Source organism: Phoenix dactylifera, chromosome 12, assembly GCF_051530095.1.
Source record: "Phoenix dactylifera cultivar Ajwa chromosome 12, Ajwa_hap1_PhDact_Kaust_v1.1, whole genome shotgun sequence".
Taxonomy (NCBI): Eukaryota; Viridiplantae; Streptophyta; class Magnoliopsida; order Arecales; family Arecaceae; genus Phoenix; species Phoenix dactylifera.
Window position 1 is genome coordinate 17,628,285 of NC_143201.1, and position 19,926 is coordinate 17,648,210.

The following is a 19,926-nucleotide window of genomic DNA, read 5'->3' on the forward strand; positions in this document are numbered from 1 at the left end:
GAGTTTTTTTTTTCAGTCGATGGACAGGTTCATTTCATGTAGGTTAGATATGGATTTATTTTAAATAGTGAACTAGGTCGTGCTCAGCAGCACCCCTAATCTTTTGTTCAGCAACTAGAGGTTTTAAATTCAAGTGTTGGATAGCACGTTCCTAAGTATTTCGAATATAGTATGGAGTTATCCCCTTCACTTTCTCACCCAAAAATTTATTTTTAAAAATATCATAAATATTGTTTTTCCAATAGTAAAGAGAAGAGATCTTTCATTAGAAGTATCTTGGTAAAATGTGTGTTTCTAGTTTTAAATTTCAGCCATTAAAAGAAATTGATAATAAAAATTCTTAATAGTTAATTATTTTTCATTATGGACAAAATAAAATTAAGAGACCAAAAGAATGCTATTCCCTTTCTTGTTTTAAATATACTATTAAAAAGTACTGGTCTATTAATAAGCTCAAAAGACTGGGAGTTTGCAGAACTGTCATAATATCTGTTCCTCCCTTTTTTATTTCTTTTAACTGATAGAACTTAGTACTTCATCACATGTACTTACTGCACCCAAGCTCCTTAAACAAACATTTATTAATAGATAGTGGATGACTTGATTACACTCATTAAAGCAGAAGGGTGCTTTGCTCATCCAGAAAGGTGCATGCCAATGGTTAATTGAAATTTTCAGGATTAAAAATTCACAAAATTGTGCATGTTCTGCACATTGGCCATCATTTACACATACATAAATTCTGAGCAAGCCAGTTATAATGTCATAAAGAATTATGCAATTACTTGATGCTTAGGAGGAAAAAGAAAGAGCCTCCAAAACATTTCATTCTTCACTTATAAACATTTTGCGCATTTTATGTTGCTATAAGTTGTAATTACAGGAGTGCCAAAATGTTTTCTTCACCACCAAATTGTTAAATTTATGCCATTCATGATCTACACAACAAAAAATATATTTCTAAATATAAGCTAAAATAAACAAAAAATCATAAACTTTTGACATGTTACAAAAATAAATCGGTCCACTTTCTGGCCACCTGATCATGCTTTCATAAAATATTTCAGCAATTTATGATGTAGATCATGGCCAGTTGGGTGAGATCTTAATTCAAATAGCATAGCAATGATGGGAACAGATGAGACCCTTGCAAATAGTAACAGGAAAAACCTTCAGCCAATCAATTAAAAAATTCTAAAATTAGCAGCATATCTTGGTGTCAATTTGTTCATCACTAAACTATATATTATACATTCATTTTTAGTTAAAAATTTCATAGTTCAAAATTAAAAATAAAAATTTTAAATTAAAAATTCAGATCGTTGATCATAAAATACATTATTGGAATTGTCTAGAAATAAAAATTTTATATTTCGATGGTTCTGTTAAATATACATTAGTAATTGTTGAAAATTTTATATGCATGCATGCTTACGAGTGCATATACACATACATACATAGATATATATACACACATATGTAAATTAACAAAATAATTAAAATTAGTTATGTAATATTTATGAATTAGTTTTATAGAAGATAAGCATTCCTGCTAAAAATAGAAGTAGATAAGCATTAGGAGTTTAGGACTAGAGTTAGGGATGGTTATAGAGAGTGGTGTTGAGAGAGAATTCACTTAGGCTCTCCCATCTTTAAATTCAAAACGAATACTTATCCCAACTTAGAATATTTTTTTCAATTGTATCCCTACAGGGACATAATATTTACAGCGTAAGGTTTGCATCTTTTCATTTAGGGTAATTTTGATAGCCCAAGAAGCGAAGGCATGGTGAATGAGCATTACTTTCATTGATACCTCCAAAAACTTGCAGAACATGATATGCATGTGGATAAAATATTTTGTTACAACAACTAAATAATAAATTAGGTTAAGAGCCTTAGTTACGACAATACTTCAAGCATCGACTGAATATAGTTGCAGAGCTATCTTGGTTACAACAATAATTTCAAAACTTTAATTTAGCTAAGAACATCTACGAGGACAACATGCCACCTAACAAAGCAACTTCTTACAGAAATTCACTGCACAACTCAACCATAAGCTCACTATAGGATAGATCCAAATATTATGCAGGTGCAACTTCAGGCATAAAAATATTTTTACAATGTAGCATCCAATCTAATCACCAAATATAGTAATATTCATAAAAATATTGAGAAGACAAATTTAAGCAAAATCATTAAGGTGAAAATCATGAACTGCCACGTCCGGTTATCAAACAAGGTATTAAAACTTATCGATATGGATGCTGTTTGAGAAATTTTGCTACAGCAAATATCATTTGAGAGCATCCTAAAGCTTTCCCTAAGAAGAGATCAGTAAATGGGCAAATCCAAGATAAAGAAGCAATGCTACATTTTCCCTTTTAATATAATCACCTGAAACACACTCATTTCTATCCATCAGATCTGGACCCTTGAGTGGATCTGTTTATTCATTTAACATTCTGCACATAAAATCACAAAAAAATATTAGTTACTACATTGCCAGAAAACAATTTGTGGCTGAGAGTTCAACAGAACACCAAGCAGATATAAGGAATAGGTTGTTCTCTGTTTTCTTCGTTGACAAACAAGCGATCAGAACATCCATCTCGGAGACACTTGAACAACACTTTGGCGGGGCCTCATCGGTTGCTCTGTGCTGTTCCTCTTCTTCATGCTCGAGGAGACAGTCGGGCTGAAATAATCATGACTCCCTTGAGGCACAGCTTGTGAGCGTGTCTTTCTAACGGGGATTATAGTGCGCTGCTTTTGTAAGGCACCCCTCCGTGCTGCCGAGTTCCTCTGAGTAGAATTCCATCTGCTGTAGTTCACACAGCTTTGGCTCCTGCCAACATGCTGAAGCTTGCTCTCCTTGGGACTCGGAATGTTTCTGCTCTCCATAGTTTCAGCCGAGTACATAGTTTCCTCCCCGCTACTAAACCCATCCCCCTCATTTCGAAATTCCGAGACCACCAATGGAGATGAACTCGACTGCACCTCACTGCAGCAATCCTCTGGACATGGACCAACTTGAAGAACCTTATGATCTGCTTCAGAATTGGCGTGTGGCACCTCCGACATTGCATGACCAGTTTCTCTTGATGGATTTCCAAGTTTAGGTTCTTCAACATTATTTTGATTAGAGAACAACTGTTTGAGGGGAAGTGGCAGAACAATAGATCTTGGAGCTCTAGGAGGGAAATTAATATCCAAGAGCTGTACTGGGGCATGTTCCATCTCATGAACTGGCCCAGAAGTCAGCCTAGGAGATTCAAAGATTTCGGGAGTCGGTATTCCCTGCTCATGGGCTGCACATAAATCAACAAGTTGGTTTTCCCCTTGAGAAATTTTTGCATTGGCTGAACTACTTGATCCAATCTGATGTATAGATTTTGAAGCTATCTGTGCGGATGAAATATCATCATCTTCCTCAGTGGACTTGAATACCCTACGCATGGTGAAAGAAGCACAAGAATGCTCATTCTTCTGTCCAGAAGACATCAATCGAATAAGAGGCAACTTGGGCTTGCTGACCTCATCGAAGCTACCTTCCCAGTGCTGATTCAACCAATCACAGATGATAGGAATTGGAATCCCGAATTGCATGGGTAAATCCTTCTTCCAGGATAGAGATGATGAAGAAGATGCAGATGATGATCTTGCAGTAGGAGATGAGGCAAGTTTCATTGGATCACAGACCATGAAAGCAAGATTTCCTTGGACATCAAAACCAGCAGATCCTGGGCACCATGTCCCTCCATCTGTCGAAAGTTTTATGAGATTGTCAGTGGCTATCACTACTTTGCCCTCACCAACCATCAGCTCCTTTTTGTCTGTGTGCCCTAGAAGGTAAACCACACTGCCCAGATCAAGGCTCGGGTTGCAGCAGGTCTTCAAGTAATGAGGCTGCTGCCCCTGTGAAGTTGAGTCAACATCCACAGTATCAAACCCCACAATTGTAAGATCAAGAACAGAACTGGTAATGAAAAATCTGGAACAAAAATGACAAATCGAAGTTAGGACAAGTATTCCATCTGCTTATCTAACCCAAAAAAGAAAAAAAGAAAAACAAAAGAGGCATGAAGAATATACGCCCCGATCATAAATGCAGTCATGTCAACGCACCTGTCGTGAATAAAAGATATATGTTCTAATGAATAGATACATGCATGTTTAGAAGAATGATGCAATGGAACCTAGTTGAAATTCATAACACTAGAAGTGTAAGCGGCTTATCCCGAGTGGAAACTAGTAGTCAAAAGATTAATTTGTCCAAGAAAATAAATTTAGTTGGCATTTTATATTATGAACCAACATAAAGATCCACTTTTTGTTCTATAGGAATTGGCCAGGTGAATAACCGCAAAGCATAACTAATCTTGGGTGGTCAAATGACAAGTCTAAAAAAGATCATAAGTAGTGACCCACAGGTCCGCCGGACCGGTATCAAGACCCATAGCGGTCGGTGTCCGGTACGGTTTGATACCGGTTCCGTACTGTACCAAACCGGTACGAGTAGGGCGTGCCGGTTCACGGGCCGGCACGCTCAATTTTGTTTTTGGAGTTTCAAGAATATTTAATTGGTAATCACTCTTTTTGAACTTTTTCAATGATTTTAAGTCTAATTTGATGTTTTTCTGACTTTTTTTATATATATTTTTTGATGTTTCTATAATTTCGGTTTAACCTAGATGATGAATCTTATTGCTTTAAAATGATACAAATCATAAAATAAACAATATAAAAATTTTCAAATCAAGTAGTGATGTGAAAATTAAAAATTAATACCAATATCTAAAATCGGATCGAGTGGCGATGCCTCTTGTAGATATCCGGATTAAAGTCCAACATGCATACCAATATCTAAAATCGGGTCGAATAGCGTGCCTCTTATAGATATTCGGATCATTAGCATATGTCAGGAGACACATCAGCCCATCCCTCTAACTAAACGGTATTGTAGTTTTGTATGTTCACCCCATAAAGAACGGGCACCGGATTATAAGCACTTTCGGATCTCTCGCTGAAGCTTTAGTTGATAATACGACTATGGAGAAGCCTATCTGAATATGCTGGCAACAAAATTTGACACATAAGATGCTTTGGATTGCATAGGGTAGTAGCCATTGGAAGATGCCTCAAACACACCATATCTATATCCGTATCCGTATAGGCATAGGTTGTTTGTGACTGCAGATGATAAGATCCAGTATATGACTTGAAATTTGATACGTTTATAGATCCTACACTACTTATTTCTTAATTTTTTCCAAATTTAGGCTTAGACCACTATGCACATAATCGCATCAAAACTTAAATGAATCGACACCAAATTTTTATGGAGAGTAGCTTGCATGCCCCTAATTTTTTCAATTTTTATTTATTTTTTAAAAAATTATTTTTAATCCAAAATTATTTTTTTTAATTTTTAAAAATTATATATAATTCAAAAATTAAAAATTTTTATATCAACGTTTAGATCGTCCATAGATCTATAACATATAAAAAAATCAAGCCCAAATAAAAAATTTTGTTACGATGTCTTCTTATTTTTCAATTTTTGAGCTATTTTTCAGGCCCCCTCCAAAAAAAAAAGAGAAAATGAGATAGGAGAGAGAAAGCACACCTTATTTAGCCTTGAATCTTCTTTCTAATAGCCTGAATCAGTATTATTTTTAGAGTATTTGGGAAGCGAAAGCAGCGGAGAGAGCCGCCACTTTCAAAATGTTGTTTGGAAGGCTTTCCCAACAGACATCCGATGCTTTAAAAAACATCAAGAGCAAGTCCACAGTGTCAACCTGGTTCGGAGTTGGGTTGAATCGGTGCAAACCGACTGGTTCGCACCGAGTCTGCACCGAACTGACCGGTTCTAGCTGGTTCGGACACTTATCGATTAGTTCCGGTCGGTAACAGACCGGCTCCGGCCGGCTCAGTAAAGGTTCTGGCCGGTATGGAGCCGAAACCGAATGTATTAGGCGAATCGACTTGGTTTTGCATCCGGTCAGTTCGGCATTGCCTAAACCGAGCGATTTGGCCCGATTCGACAGACCTTAGTGACCCATGCATGTAATTAATGGATTAAGCAAAAACTTAAACACAAGACTGTATCGAACGAAAAAAATATAAGTCAAACTTTTAAACATCCTACTTTATGTACATAAGTTGATTAACAAAAGTCAGTCGTTGACCACCACTAGAAGGATATTTTAGTCTTTTGGATACATGATGGTAGCCTAACTTACTTTAAGCATAATCGTATGCCCTATATGACGGTTGGTTTTATGTGACGATGCATTACACGATAGTATGAGAAATTCATGGCCGTCTTATGGTTGCCAACCTGTTAACCAGTTTATTTAACCCCATCTTTTGGTGCCAGATTTCTAGGCCAGGTAACTTTGAGAAAGAAAGGGATCTGATTGAAGATTGAAAGGCCAATCAATTAATGGGTACTATACTTGTTAACTGTTGAAGCTCATGGAATCAGAGGCTAACAATTTAAAGTTTCAGTTAACTTGGTAAAAGCCTACACAAAAATGTTTGATATATAGAACTGCATTGACATTTCACCATAAATTATAAGCCAAATACCAAACTAAAGCACTAACACCAAAGTGCTCATCATAGTAAATTATAAAGAAAGAAAGGTCCATGCCCAATTTATCTCATCTGTTCACGCCTACGTACTCTCTTGTCTTGTCTGTTCTCTTCTTTCCTTCTTCTACTTCTCCCTTACATTCCTTCCGAACAGACATCTTGTTTTCACTTTTTCTCATTTTTATTGGCCACTTAAAGGGACTTTTGAATTATTTTTAGTTCTCTTCCCCAAGTTGATGTAGAACTGTTTCACTCTGAATATTCTCCCTGCCAAAAGACATCAAACTGGAACGACCATCTTATTTCCTAGACTTGAATATCACTCCAAAACTCCAGTTAAAAAGAAGGTGAAGGAAATTGTTTTTTTCCCACTCATTTCTCTCCAAGTAAAGGAAAACAAGAGAAGGAACTTTTAGATCTAGTTGTTGATCTCTATGAAAAACTCAGTTCACCCTCACAGTGTGCAACATTTGATTATGAATGCAGTACATCTATTCCTCGTTGATGGTGCCTCTCTTATCAATGCACAAGTGCAAAGAGAGGTGTCCTATAGGGCTTCATTTTGTGGAGAAGAAAGGTGGGAATCCACCCATGTTTCCATTTACAAAATGTACTCTATGGCACATACATGTGAACATCATTGCATGCATGTTAATCAATGATGTGGCATGATTTGCTAACCATTTGAGCTGTTTATCTGCAGCACCTTGTATTAGAAGTTCCAGCATATCTGATTATCATTGTTCCACAATTATAAATGTATTCTTAAATTTGTAAGGATCATCACATGGTCTGATCTCTATCACCACCAGAAGTTGGTACACAAAGTGTTCTCTAAGTTTTCTTAGGCTTTCTCCTCCATCGTGGCTTTTTTTATCCTATCAGTAGTCAAGATATTTCTAAATGAAGAAGGGAATATAAAATATTTTCCATATAATGCTCCAAAAAACAGAAAGCAATTTTGAAAAGTGGATCCAAGAAATAATGATGTAGCTGCAGCAATCTATAGGGCTAGAAATTAGTGCAAATGTGATGTAATTAGATTTCGCAGAGAAAGTAGAACTATTTAATAGGCATCCTCTTCCTCCGGACAAAAAATATCAGAAATCCATAACTTGTACAAAAACAATTTTAATGTTGTAACAAGTAGATATTATCACAGATCAGTACCATAATAGTCCAAATAAGATTAGGAAAATATTAAATTTGTGTCAATCTTGGTCTGTGCTACAACTGAGCAAGAAAGGCCAAGAAAAATAAGCATCAAATCGCAAAGTTTCTTTCCAAACTTAGTCCAATGCTAGAAAGGTTTACACTTGATTGCGATAGAGGAAGGGCCAGACTCATCAAGATTTTGTGTCATTGTTGTCCTTTGATGTTTGTTATAAGTGCTCATGTCCCTTATCATAGAGATTATAACAGTGGCTGTCATCAAGGTCATGATGATTGTTGTGATTGTTGTTCAAGGAAAACTCATATCTAATGCTTCTCTATAAATTGTGTGAGAACCAGATCAGTTGGACTAGCCTGAACCAAGTCAACCAAGCTCTTTCCCACCTGGACCGGTCAACCCATCCCTGTGGGCTGGGCATGTGAGGAACCATCACTCAAATTGGTAGGCATGCACAGATTCACCATCTAAAAGGGGGCAGGTTTGAGCATGTAATTGTTCAATTCAAAATACATATTCTTCGTACTGGGCTCTGTACCGGTGGCACCCTGTTACTGTGTCGGTATGCCCAATACGAGTGCTGATTTGGCGTACCGATCATCGGTACACCCCTTGTACTATGCACTGGTACCGAACTGGTACGATATGGCATATCTTGGTTGAATCCCTCGCCTCTCTTCTCTTGTGCATGGAATTGCTGCTCGATACCCTCGCTCAAACATGCCAACGAAGGCAGGGCGTGCGCAAAATCACCCAAAATTCCTTTCGCCATCTCCCCATTTTCTTCTTCTCCCTAATTCTGTTGTTTCTCCATCTCGCTTTCTGATCTCCTCAGTCACCTTCTCACTGCTACCACCTAAACCTTCATTAGATACTGTCGTGCCCTCATTAGCTTTGGCACTGGATGTTGACACTTGCCCAGCACCTAAAAACCCCAATTCCCATCCTATCTCCCCAAGCACCACCTCCATCATTGCTTCTGATTATCTCTCTCCAGTTCGCTGCCTTGCCCTACCAACCTCTTTGCCGGATCCCATCTGCTACTAACTGATCTACCCGAGCATGCAAGCCAAGGCTTGATTAGATGCTAAGACCCTAGTTCCCTTCCCATCCCCGATTTGATCTCTCCTCAACCTACTCTGGCTCCACGGTCTTCCTCTCCCTACTATCAAGATTACAGAGCTCTTTCCACTCTCCTCGTCAGACCCACCGTCGAACAAATGCTCGAATCCACTCCCTGCCCCCTATTCTCTCCAATCTAAATCTATTCTCCTCTCGTCATACCGCCTTTCCTACATATGGCCCTCTTTATCTTAATTTCGCCCATTGTCGTTCCCATCATACCAGTCTTCCCCCCTACCCTTCTCCCTTACTTGCCAAGCGAGATGGTAGTCTCCTCTCCCCTTCTTTTTCATCACAAGACCTGATCCCCTTCTTTCTCTTCTTCCCCTTATTTCTTCTCTCCCATGGTATTTCTTCCCCTTATTTCTTCTCTCCCCCACAGTGAGCCTCCACCACCTCTTCTCTCTCTTGTGCTCCGCAAATGCCAACCACCACCACCACCACCACCACAAACTCTCTTTTTTTCTAAACCCCTAACCCTTTAAGGTAATTTCCATCCTTAATCCTTAATTAGCACCCTTACTCTCTAAGTAGTTTCAGTATTTTCTCTAATTTTGGTTGGTTTGATTATGTGTAAGGACATGCCCATCCATGCAAGAAGATTGGCATAGGGTTTCAAACTCTAAACCACTGATTAAGTAGTCTTTTGCTCCTTAATTTAGGTGTATGTAGCTTGTCTTAGGGATAGGTTAGAGAAAAGTCAAGTCTAGGATTAGTTTCAAAAACAAAAAAAAAATTGAGATTAAAAATTTTGAAAAATTAATAAATGATTAATTAAATTAGTTATGCTTTTGGGGTGGTTAATTATGGTGAATTGGTCCTCCAATTTCACAAGGGTATATAGTTTTTATAATTAGGCTAAGTATTTATATTTATTTAATTGGATATATTAGGCGTACTTTTAGTCTGCTTGGCATACCTTGATTAGGTTTTGCTGCCAATAGAGGTAAGAATCCCTTTGTAGGCTTGCTTATATACACATGCAATCTTTGATATGTGCATATGTTTCACGGTATATATGAACTTAATTGTGCATAGAATATGACAATATTTTGCACCTTAATATTGTAAGCATGATGGATGTATCCAACTAATAAAATTGAGACCCGCACAATTGGATGATTGGGTAAGGTGCTTTGGACTAGCTATGTTTATTGTTGCCCCATCATGGGAACGTTGTTTGTCCAAAGTGCAAAATAACTTAATCTATTTAATTTATCCTCTTGAGATGAATAGGTGGGTGTGGGCTCTAGATTAGCCATGTTACTATGGACTACCTCATTGTAGGCGACAATGTGACACTATAGATCACCTCATCACGAGATGGAACATGACACTACAGACTATCTTGTCACAAGCTCGAACATGATACTATAAATTGCCTCTTCAGGGGCTGGAGCATGACACTATTGATTGCCTCGCCACAAGCGAGACATGGCCATGGCTAGTCCAAACTCGAAAATAACTTGAATTACTTATTCTACACTCTCAAGATGTTTGTTGAATCAAACGTTGCCAAAACATTAGGAGATGATATTAAATTGCTTATTTTAACCATTGTTGAACGAAATTATATTTTGGTTGCATTTGTTGGTTAACTGGAATATACATTTCATTATGACAATATTTTAATATTTTTTCAACGTTATATTTGTTGCAAAGTAATTGCTATTAACTGTCATTTAATTAAACTTATGTTGGTTTTGGTGGGGTGGGGTGGGGGTTGCAATTCTTACTAAGCTATTAGCTCATGCCATTTCTTTAGCTTTCTTTTCAAAGTCACAAGATGCTTAATACTCGGCTAAGGTTTGGGGTTACTGATGAAAGGTAGAATAGTTAGAACATCTCTGATACCAATTGAATGTTTGGAATCTATAGTTAGACAACTTCTATTATCTATTGATAGTGGAACTAATTTATCTTTTTTGCAAAATGATGTCAATATTTTATGTTTTTATAGTATTGTTGAGAATTTTATTCAGGTCTAAAGTGATCATGCCCTATAGAACGTGCAGTTGTGTCATGTGCCCAGCTCAAGTAGTAGATTTGGGGCGTGACAAAATGTTGTACTGATTTGTGACAACAATCCACATGGCTGATGAATCTTGGGTATTGTAGGCCAAAATGGCCAATCAACTTATGAAAGTTCAAACTTTTTCAGCTAACAATATTCAATCATCAAGGATATAAAACCTCATTATGATTCGTATGGTTGTGACTCTTTGACAATCTCATATAAACTCAATGAAAAATAATCCATCTTGATGATGGTCGTATCTGCAAGTGCACAGACAATAAAGATTATATAGCATAGACATTTAGACTGTAAGCACATGAGTGACAAGCTGGAAGAATAAATAGAACAGTACATGTAGGTCAAGCTCACTATGCTCTCCTCTATCAAAAGGACTACTCGTATGAGATAGCTCAAACAAAGTATATCCAACAGGAAGAGAAAGCAGTAACTTAGCTTTCTAGGAGAAACCTAGTATATAGAGAAAGGAAAAAGGCACCATCTAGAAGAAGATCTGGCACTACAACAACCTACTGAAAAAAATATCACCAATGATATACCCATGGGAGTATATAGTCATCAGGTGATATCTTCCCCTGATGGACGACCATGGAAATAAGTACCACATTAATCTATGCATAAACACGCTTAATTTGATAATTCAACATCAACATGAATAAGCATAATTAAAGCTACCAGAGTGTAATCCACCCACAACAAAACAAAAGGAAGTTGACATCTGTTAATGCAATGAGGGACTTGTGATAACATAACATATGATACCATATAAAGCAAATGGTCATGGTCGCAAACAAACCATGGGAACTTATATTTGACCATTTCAAGTTAGAAGAAAGGGCTGATCCAAAGATATCCTCTATACAAAGTTTTCTTTTCTTGAGTATAACCTTGGTACAAAGTTGAGGATCATAAACATACTTTTCTACAAAAGAAACATAAGCAGGTAGCGTGCCAAAAGCACCCCTTAAATGATGCCACCAATAAACCATCATCTTCCCCAGCATTTGACATGTTGTTTATTAAAGAAGTAGGATGAATGCATCCAACCTGGACTTGAGTGCAGGGCGAGAACTTTGTCGAGAATACGATCTGGTTTAACTTGACAAAGAAGTGAAACCAGCAACTCAAATGATCCTAAGAAAACCCCACTTCCTACCCCACTTCAACTCCAGGTGGTAGCAAGAAAATACACCATCATTGACAGAAATATCGCTCTCACCATCTTAATGACCGATAATGGCATTACCCATTGTTAAGAAAAGTCTACGGACTATACCACTCTCTTTTCAAAGCACACAATAGTTTGTAATTTCTTTCTAATTACCTATCAAAATGAAAAACTAGGCAGCCTTATACCACTTGACTACCCATTACCACATAATTAGGCAGCCCATTACCACACAATTATTGACTACTCATTACCACACATTGACTACCCATTATCACATAATTAGGCAGCCCATTACCACATAATTATTGACTACCCATTACCAAATGTTTTGATTTGTTGTAACTTCCAACATGCATGGGCTAGAAGATCATCAGATCTCAATCGAACAATGGGGCCCCACAGCCACAGGTGCATGTTTTCCCAATTTCCACCCAAAGAAATCAAACCACAATTGTAATCCCAAGTCCTAACCTATCACAAAACTGATACTTTGAGCATAAATCTAGAGAAACTGGAGAACAATGATCCATCAAAACCTAAGATTTGAGCAACACATTGCAACGATCATCAACTAAAACACAAATGATAAGCAAAAAAAAAAAAAAAGAAGAACAAGAAAATTGGTTGGAGAACAAGAGTTAGAAATGCACCTATGGGGGACGAGGCGGGCGGGGAGGCGACCGTGGAAGAGGCGGATCTCGGCGGCCTCGGCGGCGGCGACGGAGGGGAGGTTGGCGTGGCTGGTGAGCAGGAGGTTGCGGTGGATAAGAAATCCAGTCCCCGCGCCACCTCCACCACCGGCGCCGGAGATGGCGGCAAAGGCGGGGCCTTTGGTAGCAAAGATGCTACCTTTAACTTTCTCCGACCTCCCTCCACCCGAGCAGAAGCACCACCGCGACCCCTCTCCAAAAATCCCCATCTCTGCTCCTTTCCTCTCTTCCCTTCTCTTCTATCTCTCGAGCTCCTCGGATCTCCAGCAGCTGCGGCAGCGGAGGCCTTAATGTAGCATATCTGCGGAGCTCAGCTCGTAGCGGGAAGTTTCAGGGCGTCTCAGTCGCCGGCGGCCGGAGTTCGGGATTCCGTCCAAGACGTTACAGTGCGGATCTATCAGTCTCCAGGCCGGAGACCGTCTTTTCCTTCTCCCGGGAAAGACAGGGGTCCTGTCCTAAATAAGCAAAAGCTATTTTTTACTTCTCACAGGTAAGAACGTGATAAATGAACTCTCTTTTTGCCATAGGTAGATGCATTCTAACTTTGAGGTATTTCCTAGTTGGAATTATGGATGAGACAGTGATAGATCAAAGGGGAGTTGGGCTATGGGAGAAGGTAGAAGAGGCAGTGATGGTAACGGGAGACGAGAAGTGCATGAAAAGAGTAAAAAGAGTCCTTCTTCGGGACCATGGGAGCATTTGCAAGGGCTACAACGCCCAAGAGGTGGATGATTTGTACTGAGAATGGGTGCATGCTCTGTAGCGCCAACTTTGCTAGATGTATGTGGTCTGGATTCTGGGGCATGGTTGACATGGAATAATGGGAGGCATGCAACAGTTAGAATTGGTCTTATGGATTGAAGCAATCCTTATGAATTCTTGTGCACATAAAGGTAAATCCCCTCTGTTGAGCTAAATTGATGCTTAGGGTGGACTTCTGCTCCAGGTCAAGAGGTGGGACTGCCGGGAGGAGAAATCATATCCTACACAACATGCACGATGCGGTCGTGCACCCCGCCTTTTATAACTGCGCGTTTCTGTAATGATGCATCAAGACAAGCACTTGATAGAAACAAGCATTTGTGATTGGCGGTGTGCAAGGCCAATCTTAAGGTTGAGCTTACATTACAGGGTCTATTGGCTTATCTTTGTAATTTATGTTCGAGTTTAAATTAAGCAACCTGGCTATATTGGTTTGAAGGTTTTTAAGACTGAGGAGATTGATCTTTTGGGCAATAACAGTTAGGTTTCGGAGAAGGAAGATGATTCACTAGTGGAAGTTGCTTCATGTTCTTGCTGGGTGCTATATTCTGCTACATCATTGGTTAGAGGTGATGGTCTCACACTTTGAGAAGTGCCATCTAGTCCGGATAGGAATCTGTCCACATCTAGAAAGTTGGTGTTGGGGTATCCTGTTAGATCTATGTAGTGCATCTGCTAAAGATATCACTAGAAGGTATTATCCGGACCCCAGTCTAATTTAAGTTTTTGCTTTTCTCATATAAAGGAGAAGACAAGGAGACATAAAGGTGCAGTGAACTTCCCCATTGTTAGGAAAAAAAAAAAGAAGAAGAAGAAGAGAAGGAAAGAAGGGGAAATGGCGGCATGCGGAAACTACCTTTAGACTATGAGCACTGGAATTTGCTATCAGTGAACTATTTCTGAACATTAATTTTGTTACCATATCCTTGCTGATCTATGCAAGTTAAAGAAGAGGTGGTATAAAGGATGCTGCCAATCCTTTAGCCATTGATTAAGATAACCTTGAAAGTGCTTGTTAATCATGTCAATATTCTGGATATTGCAGAGATTTAAAACTTCTTACACCTGAAAAATTACTTACAATCAAGTAAACAAAGCCAATGACTCCTTGGGTGAGTAAATGTCACCTGCCTGCTTGTGAGGTGATCTTGATTTCAAAATCCCTGTGAGGCAGCTCCAAGGATATCAACTGCCTTTGCTCCCTACGGACCCAACCCAAAAAAGACAAAAAAAAAAAAAGGAAAGAAAAGAGAGAAAAAAAACTCTGATCAAAATTACTTGGTGCAATCTTGCGCAAATGATGCATTGCAGCATAAATAGCAAAAACTTTTGGAAGCTGGTTTCAGCTATGATGGTAGGACCCTTGTAATGAGAATATAAGGGCATATATATTACCTATAAGTTGACCAAAACATGAATTAGATGGATCGATGTAGCAACCATGCACTTTTTGCTAAGGACAACAGGTGGCAGATCATTTGCGCCCAATCACACCATTCATGTCAGTGATCATTTGCATGGAAAAGTTTTAACCAACAAATGATTCAATTGTTGGCATCTTGACTAATTGCAAGAAAGACTGCATGCCTGTGCAGCGCACAGAAAACTCCAGAGTCCGGACGCGCTTCATGCAAAAGTTGCAGCATATATTTGCATAACATAATATTTGACCATAAACTAATAATCTGATCAACATGGGTTTGCATCCACAACAAGGCAATAGGTTTCCATTGTAATAACCAGATATTTTGGGCTCGTGGTACCATAGGCTGACACATGGGGATAGCCTTCACGGGCCTATGCGTAGGATAGCCTTCACGGGCTTATGCGTGAAATCATTATAGCGCCATAAGCAGACGCACGGAGATAGTCTCCATGAGCTTACGCATGAGATAGCTTTTACAGGCTTACGTGTGGAATCTTTATAGGCCATATGGGAATAGCCACCATGGATTTATGCGTGGAATTTTGCAGTCTCGAATTAGGTCATATTTTTGGTTAACCTAAAGCTGGATGTTAATTAATGAAAAATCTGAAAATCAAGTTAATGAGAAACGGATAACATAATATAAGAAACTATTGTTGAACAATTGGTTACATTTCAATATATATATATATATATATGTGTGTGTGTGTGTGTGTGTGTGTGTGTGTGTGTGTGTGTGTGTGTGTGTGTGGGCGCGCGCGCGCGCGCGTGAACTTATGTGCATGTTATTTATGAGCTTTCCAAGTATCGACACGATATTTATTTATCTAGTATTGTTAATTGATTATTTTCTTATTATTTATGGTGTAGTGATTTGGGATTCTTACTAGGCTGGAAAAATTCACTCTTTTTATTTTTTTCAGAGTCACATGGCATATAGTTTCGAATAGAAGGGACGTGGAGTTTGTATAGCTAGTCATTAGTTAGTTAGTTATTTCTCTTATTTTGCTGATATCGATGAACATCGAAAAATATGTAATTGAACTAGTCGATAATTTAATGTTAGTGGAATGATTTAATTATAATTGTTGGCATTGTGTGAATTTTGTTCATCTGAGGCCTGACATATTCTCTAGGGATCTGCCTTAGGAGTGTGTAATTGTACCGCATTTCGGACTTGGGTGTTGGGTTTTGAGGCAAGACATCCATAGATATCATATACCCATTGTCTATCTATCTGAAGCCAAATATCTGATCTAGCCAACAATGTCGTTTCGTTTGGAATATCTCAACATGCAGCATTCTTAAGATGATAATATATGATCAAATTTTCTCAGGAAAAAAAATGTATAGCTGAATTATTGTGCTGATTACATTGTAGCTCAAGTTGTTGAAAGCTTTGCATAAACACAAGCATAACTATTTATTCAGTCTGGAAGCTACAATTTTTATATGTCATGCGCCAACTAAGACTGTTAGGCTTCATGGGTGTAAATAAGAACCATTTAGGACACCACTATATATGTTGTAAACTTTTAGCTGTTGTTATATTTATTTTAATCGTTTATGGCTGTCACAAGATTCAAAGCAGCATTATCTCACATAATCACTGTTCTATAAAGTTTAATATGGGATATATTAAACTATACTTTCTGAAATTCTATAAGCCAATTTTATGAGCCTAACAAAGTTGAGAACCTGGAAAGGGCTGGCTCCCATTCCTTGTCCCCGTTCCACGCTTACCCGTTGACTACAACCACTTGGAAGCTGCAGAGTTTGAGCTGTAAAGCTAGATTCTCAGGGGGACCAAGCCTCCTCATTTTTAATATTTAGAAGGACTTCATGTAATTACTATTCTAATCTCTCTCATGAGCATTTGAAGTACACGATTTATTTGATAAAAAAGTGCATTTAATGAGTGCTTGTCAATCCACTGAATGAGATTATTCTGTAGGTTAAATAAATATAACTTTCATCAGTTTAAAATTAATCTCCATTTAGTCTCGTATCTACCTTTCTACTTTCTTTCTTATTTATTATGAGTATTATAGAAGAATGCACCTATCAAAACAAGGGTGCATATAAAGTGGCATAGTGATGAGATGATTTATGGACCAACAAAATCTTTGGTCCTCTGTGGAGATCCTAAAGTAGGACTACTGTGGTTCAGTAGATCAAGAATCCAAGGGCTACAACCCCACAGCATTACCCTCTTCTTAGTGATATTCAGCAACCTTAGAGTTCTTTAGGTGTTCAAAGTGTCGCATATATTTGACGAAGGTAATTAATATGCTAATTAGTTAGCTCTTGAAGGGTCAAGAGGGGACATTAAATTTAAGCACTTATTTTGCAGTTAAAAAGAAAAAAAAGGAAAAAAAAAAACTGAAAGTGCGAAAATAAGATAAAAAATAGTAGTTTATTTTTTAAAATAAGAGACATATCAAGGGTTATATGATATAACTCTTCATATGAAAACTTCTAGTATTTGCTTTTCATATACTCTCAATATTAAAATGTTCAAGCTTGGACTAAGATAAATTCTTCATGCATTATTCAATTTTCTGCTTTTTTCTAAGGTGGTCAAATTTATTCAAGTGATCGACATTTTTATACTTGCATTCTAAGAAAAAAATATAAGTAATGGATGCCACTAGAAGAGTGCTTACAAAAGACATTCAAAAGATGTGGCATTGAGTATTTATGAGGAGTCAGAATTTGTCTGAACTAGAAGTATGTAATTTTAATTTTGTTAATAAAAAACACAAACTTAGTTGGAAAAACTGTTTTCCTAATAATCAAAGTGTGAAGTATGTTATTGGTTTAGTCAACTCAATAACAAGCCAAAAGTATTTGAAATTCTCTTTCATGGTGAGGAGAGAGAATTTATTTTCTTATACAATACATAATGCTGAAGCTATACTTTGATTTACCAAAATTTGAGTGTGAACCTTTATGACCCTAAATATAGGAAATTCCTAGATAAGGGTGTGGGGCAAACTTGTTGACTATGTAGCTCTGGCCCTCATTCAATTTGGTCAAGAGGTTGATTTTAAATAAAAAGAAAATCTTACTAACATTTTTTCGGCATATCAAAAGCTGCCAAGTAACCATGTCACATAATTCTCTTCAACTTGTCTTGCTATGGATCCTTTGTCTCACAAATTATCTACTTGCAGTCATCCATGCAAAAATGAGCGCAAATCCTCTAAAATTCTAGTTGTAGGAAATTTCCAAAATTAGGATATATATTAAATTTTTAATGGTCGTGTAATCATAATCTTTATCCAACTTGTGAAGAAGATTGATTTTAAATGGTAAGAAAACCACACATAAATTATCTTTACCCGATCAAACTCGCAATATATACATGTTATCTGAATTTCATATAACTTGGCTTGCAAAAATTTGTTAGCAACAAAAATATCAAAAATATCACTTTATATGTGGGTGCTATGTGCATTGGATGCAAGATCCATTTTAACAAAGGTTTTTGTAGTTCATGACATGCGTAAGTGTCTTTTGATCATATCCATGTGGAAAACATTACTCATACATGATTATAAGATTTAAAAGTTCCAATGAAACAACATCCTTTTGAAAACACTAAATAAAAATATATTGTAAAATATTGCAAGATAACAATAAAGATCTGCTTATCTATAAAAAAAAATGGATAAAATCACATAACTTTGATGATGTAGGACCTTGTGCTTTCATACTTGTCATTACATGTATTTGAAATAGAGATTTTTAGATATCTTTCTTAATTTACACTATAAAGGCAACAACTTTTTTGCCAAATAACTAATCGAAGAAAAGTATTCCTATGCATTGCAAAATGATTATATCAAAATAACTTTTTATAGTTGCTATTAATGGAACTCTTTGGCTTTTTTCATAATTTTTTTTTTATGGCTTATCCCAGTGAAAAGGCGTATAAAGAAAGCATGAGCACAATACATTGCCAATGTTCTAGTTAGATGCTTAGATCTACAAGAAACATTTTTACTAAGAAAGCCTTCAACTTGAAATAAAATGAGTTGAACTACTAAGTAATGGTTGTCTGAAAAGATTTTAGTCTTGACATGGATATTTGATAGGATCTAGCAACTTGATACTTACTATGTCTGAAGTTTGCGACTTGCATTTAAATTAATTAAGAGCAGTGCTTTTGATCAATGCACCTTTTGTATATTTCTCTTTTTTTTATAACATCATTATTTTATTAAGAAAAATGTAGAAGCTCCTCTTCAATTAAGGACAGAAAATCAAAAGAAATGGCTCCAAATCAAAGAAATTTTTTTTTGAGTTATCCCGAGCTGCTCATGTATACTGCTCAAGCAATCATGTGGCAAAGTGTATGGCAACTCAAATGGTGAATTACATTAGAAGCTTTCTTTGACATTTTTCTTCACTATTCCTGAGGATCTCAAGGAAATTTTTACTCCAATGCTCATGGATATCTTTATTCTCATGTAATATGAGACATTTGGCTCAAAAAAAAAAAAGGAAAAAGAGAGAGAGAGAGAGAGAGAGAAAAGAACTCCATACATGTTTAAGATATTGAAAAACTGCTCTACAGAAAGAGATGTTGAAGAGAAAATAAGTAGCAGAGTATTAGCTTAGATGCATTGTCTATAGAGAATGCATTCAAGTTGTGTAGCTACAAAGGTACATGCATCCCCATCACCCACTTCTTGGTTCTTAGGATACGGGAGCTTTAACAACATTAACAGCATTAAATTTAATACCAATTTGCATAAGTACTTTGACTTCTCATATGTTTTTGGGTTTTTTTTTGGTACATTGACTTCTCATGTGTTTGGATACTCCGTGAAACTCTCGAGAGCAAATACCATTAAATAAACAAGTTCTTACTCTGCTGAAATGAAACAACATATTCTTATTGATTTTTAAATGTTTATT

General features: G+C 37.2%; 1 protein-coding gene across 1 annotated transcript; it reads right to left on the reverse strand.

Moving 5' to 3' along the window:
- Positions 1-2,360: 2,360 nt before the first annotated feature.
- Positions 2,361-13,701, reverse strand: LOC120111876 (uncharacterized). Its single transcript, XM_039129959.3, has 2 exons — positions 12,753-13,701; positions 2,361-3,997 (listed from the first exon to the last, which is right to left on the reverse strand). The coding sequence occupies exons 1-2, from the start codon at positions 13,019-13,021 to the stop codon at positions 2,602-2,604; spliced, it is 1,665 nt and encodes a 554-aa protein (XP_038985887.3). The 5' UTR covers positions 13,022-13,701; the 3' UTR covers positions 2,361-2,601.
- Between the last annotated feature and the right edge of the window lie 6,225 nt (positions 13,702-19,926).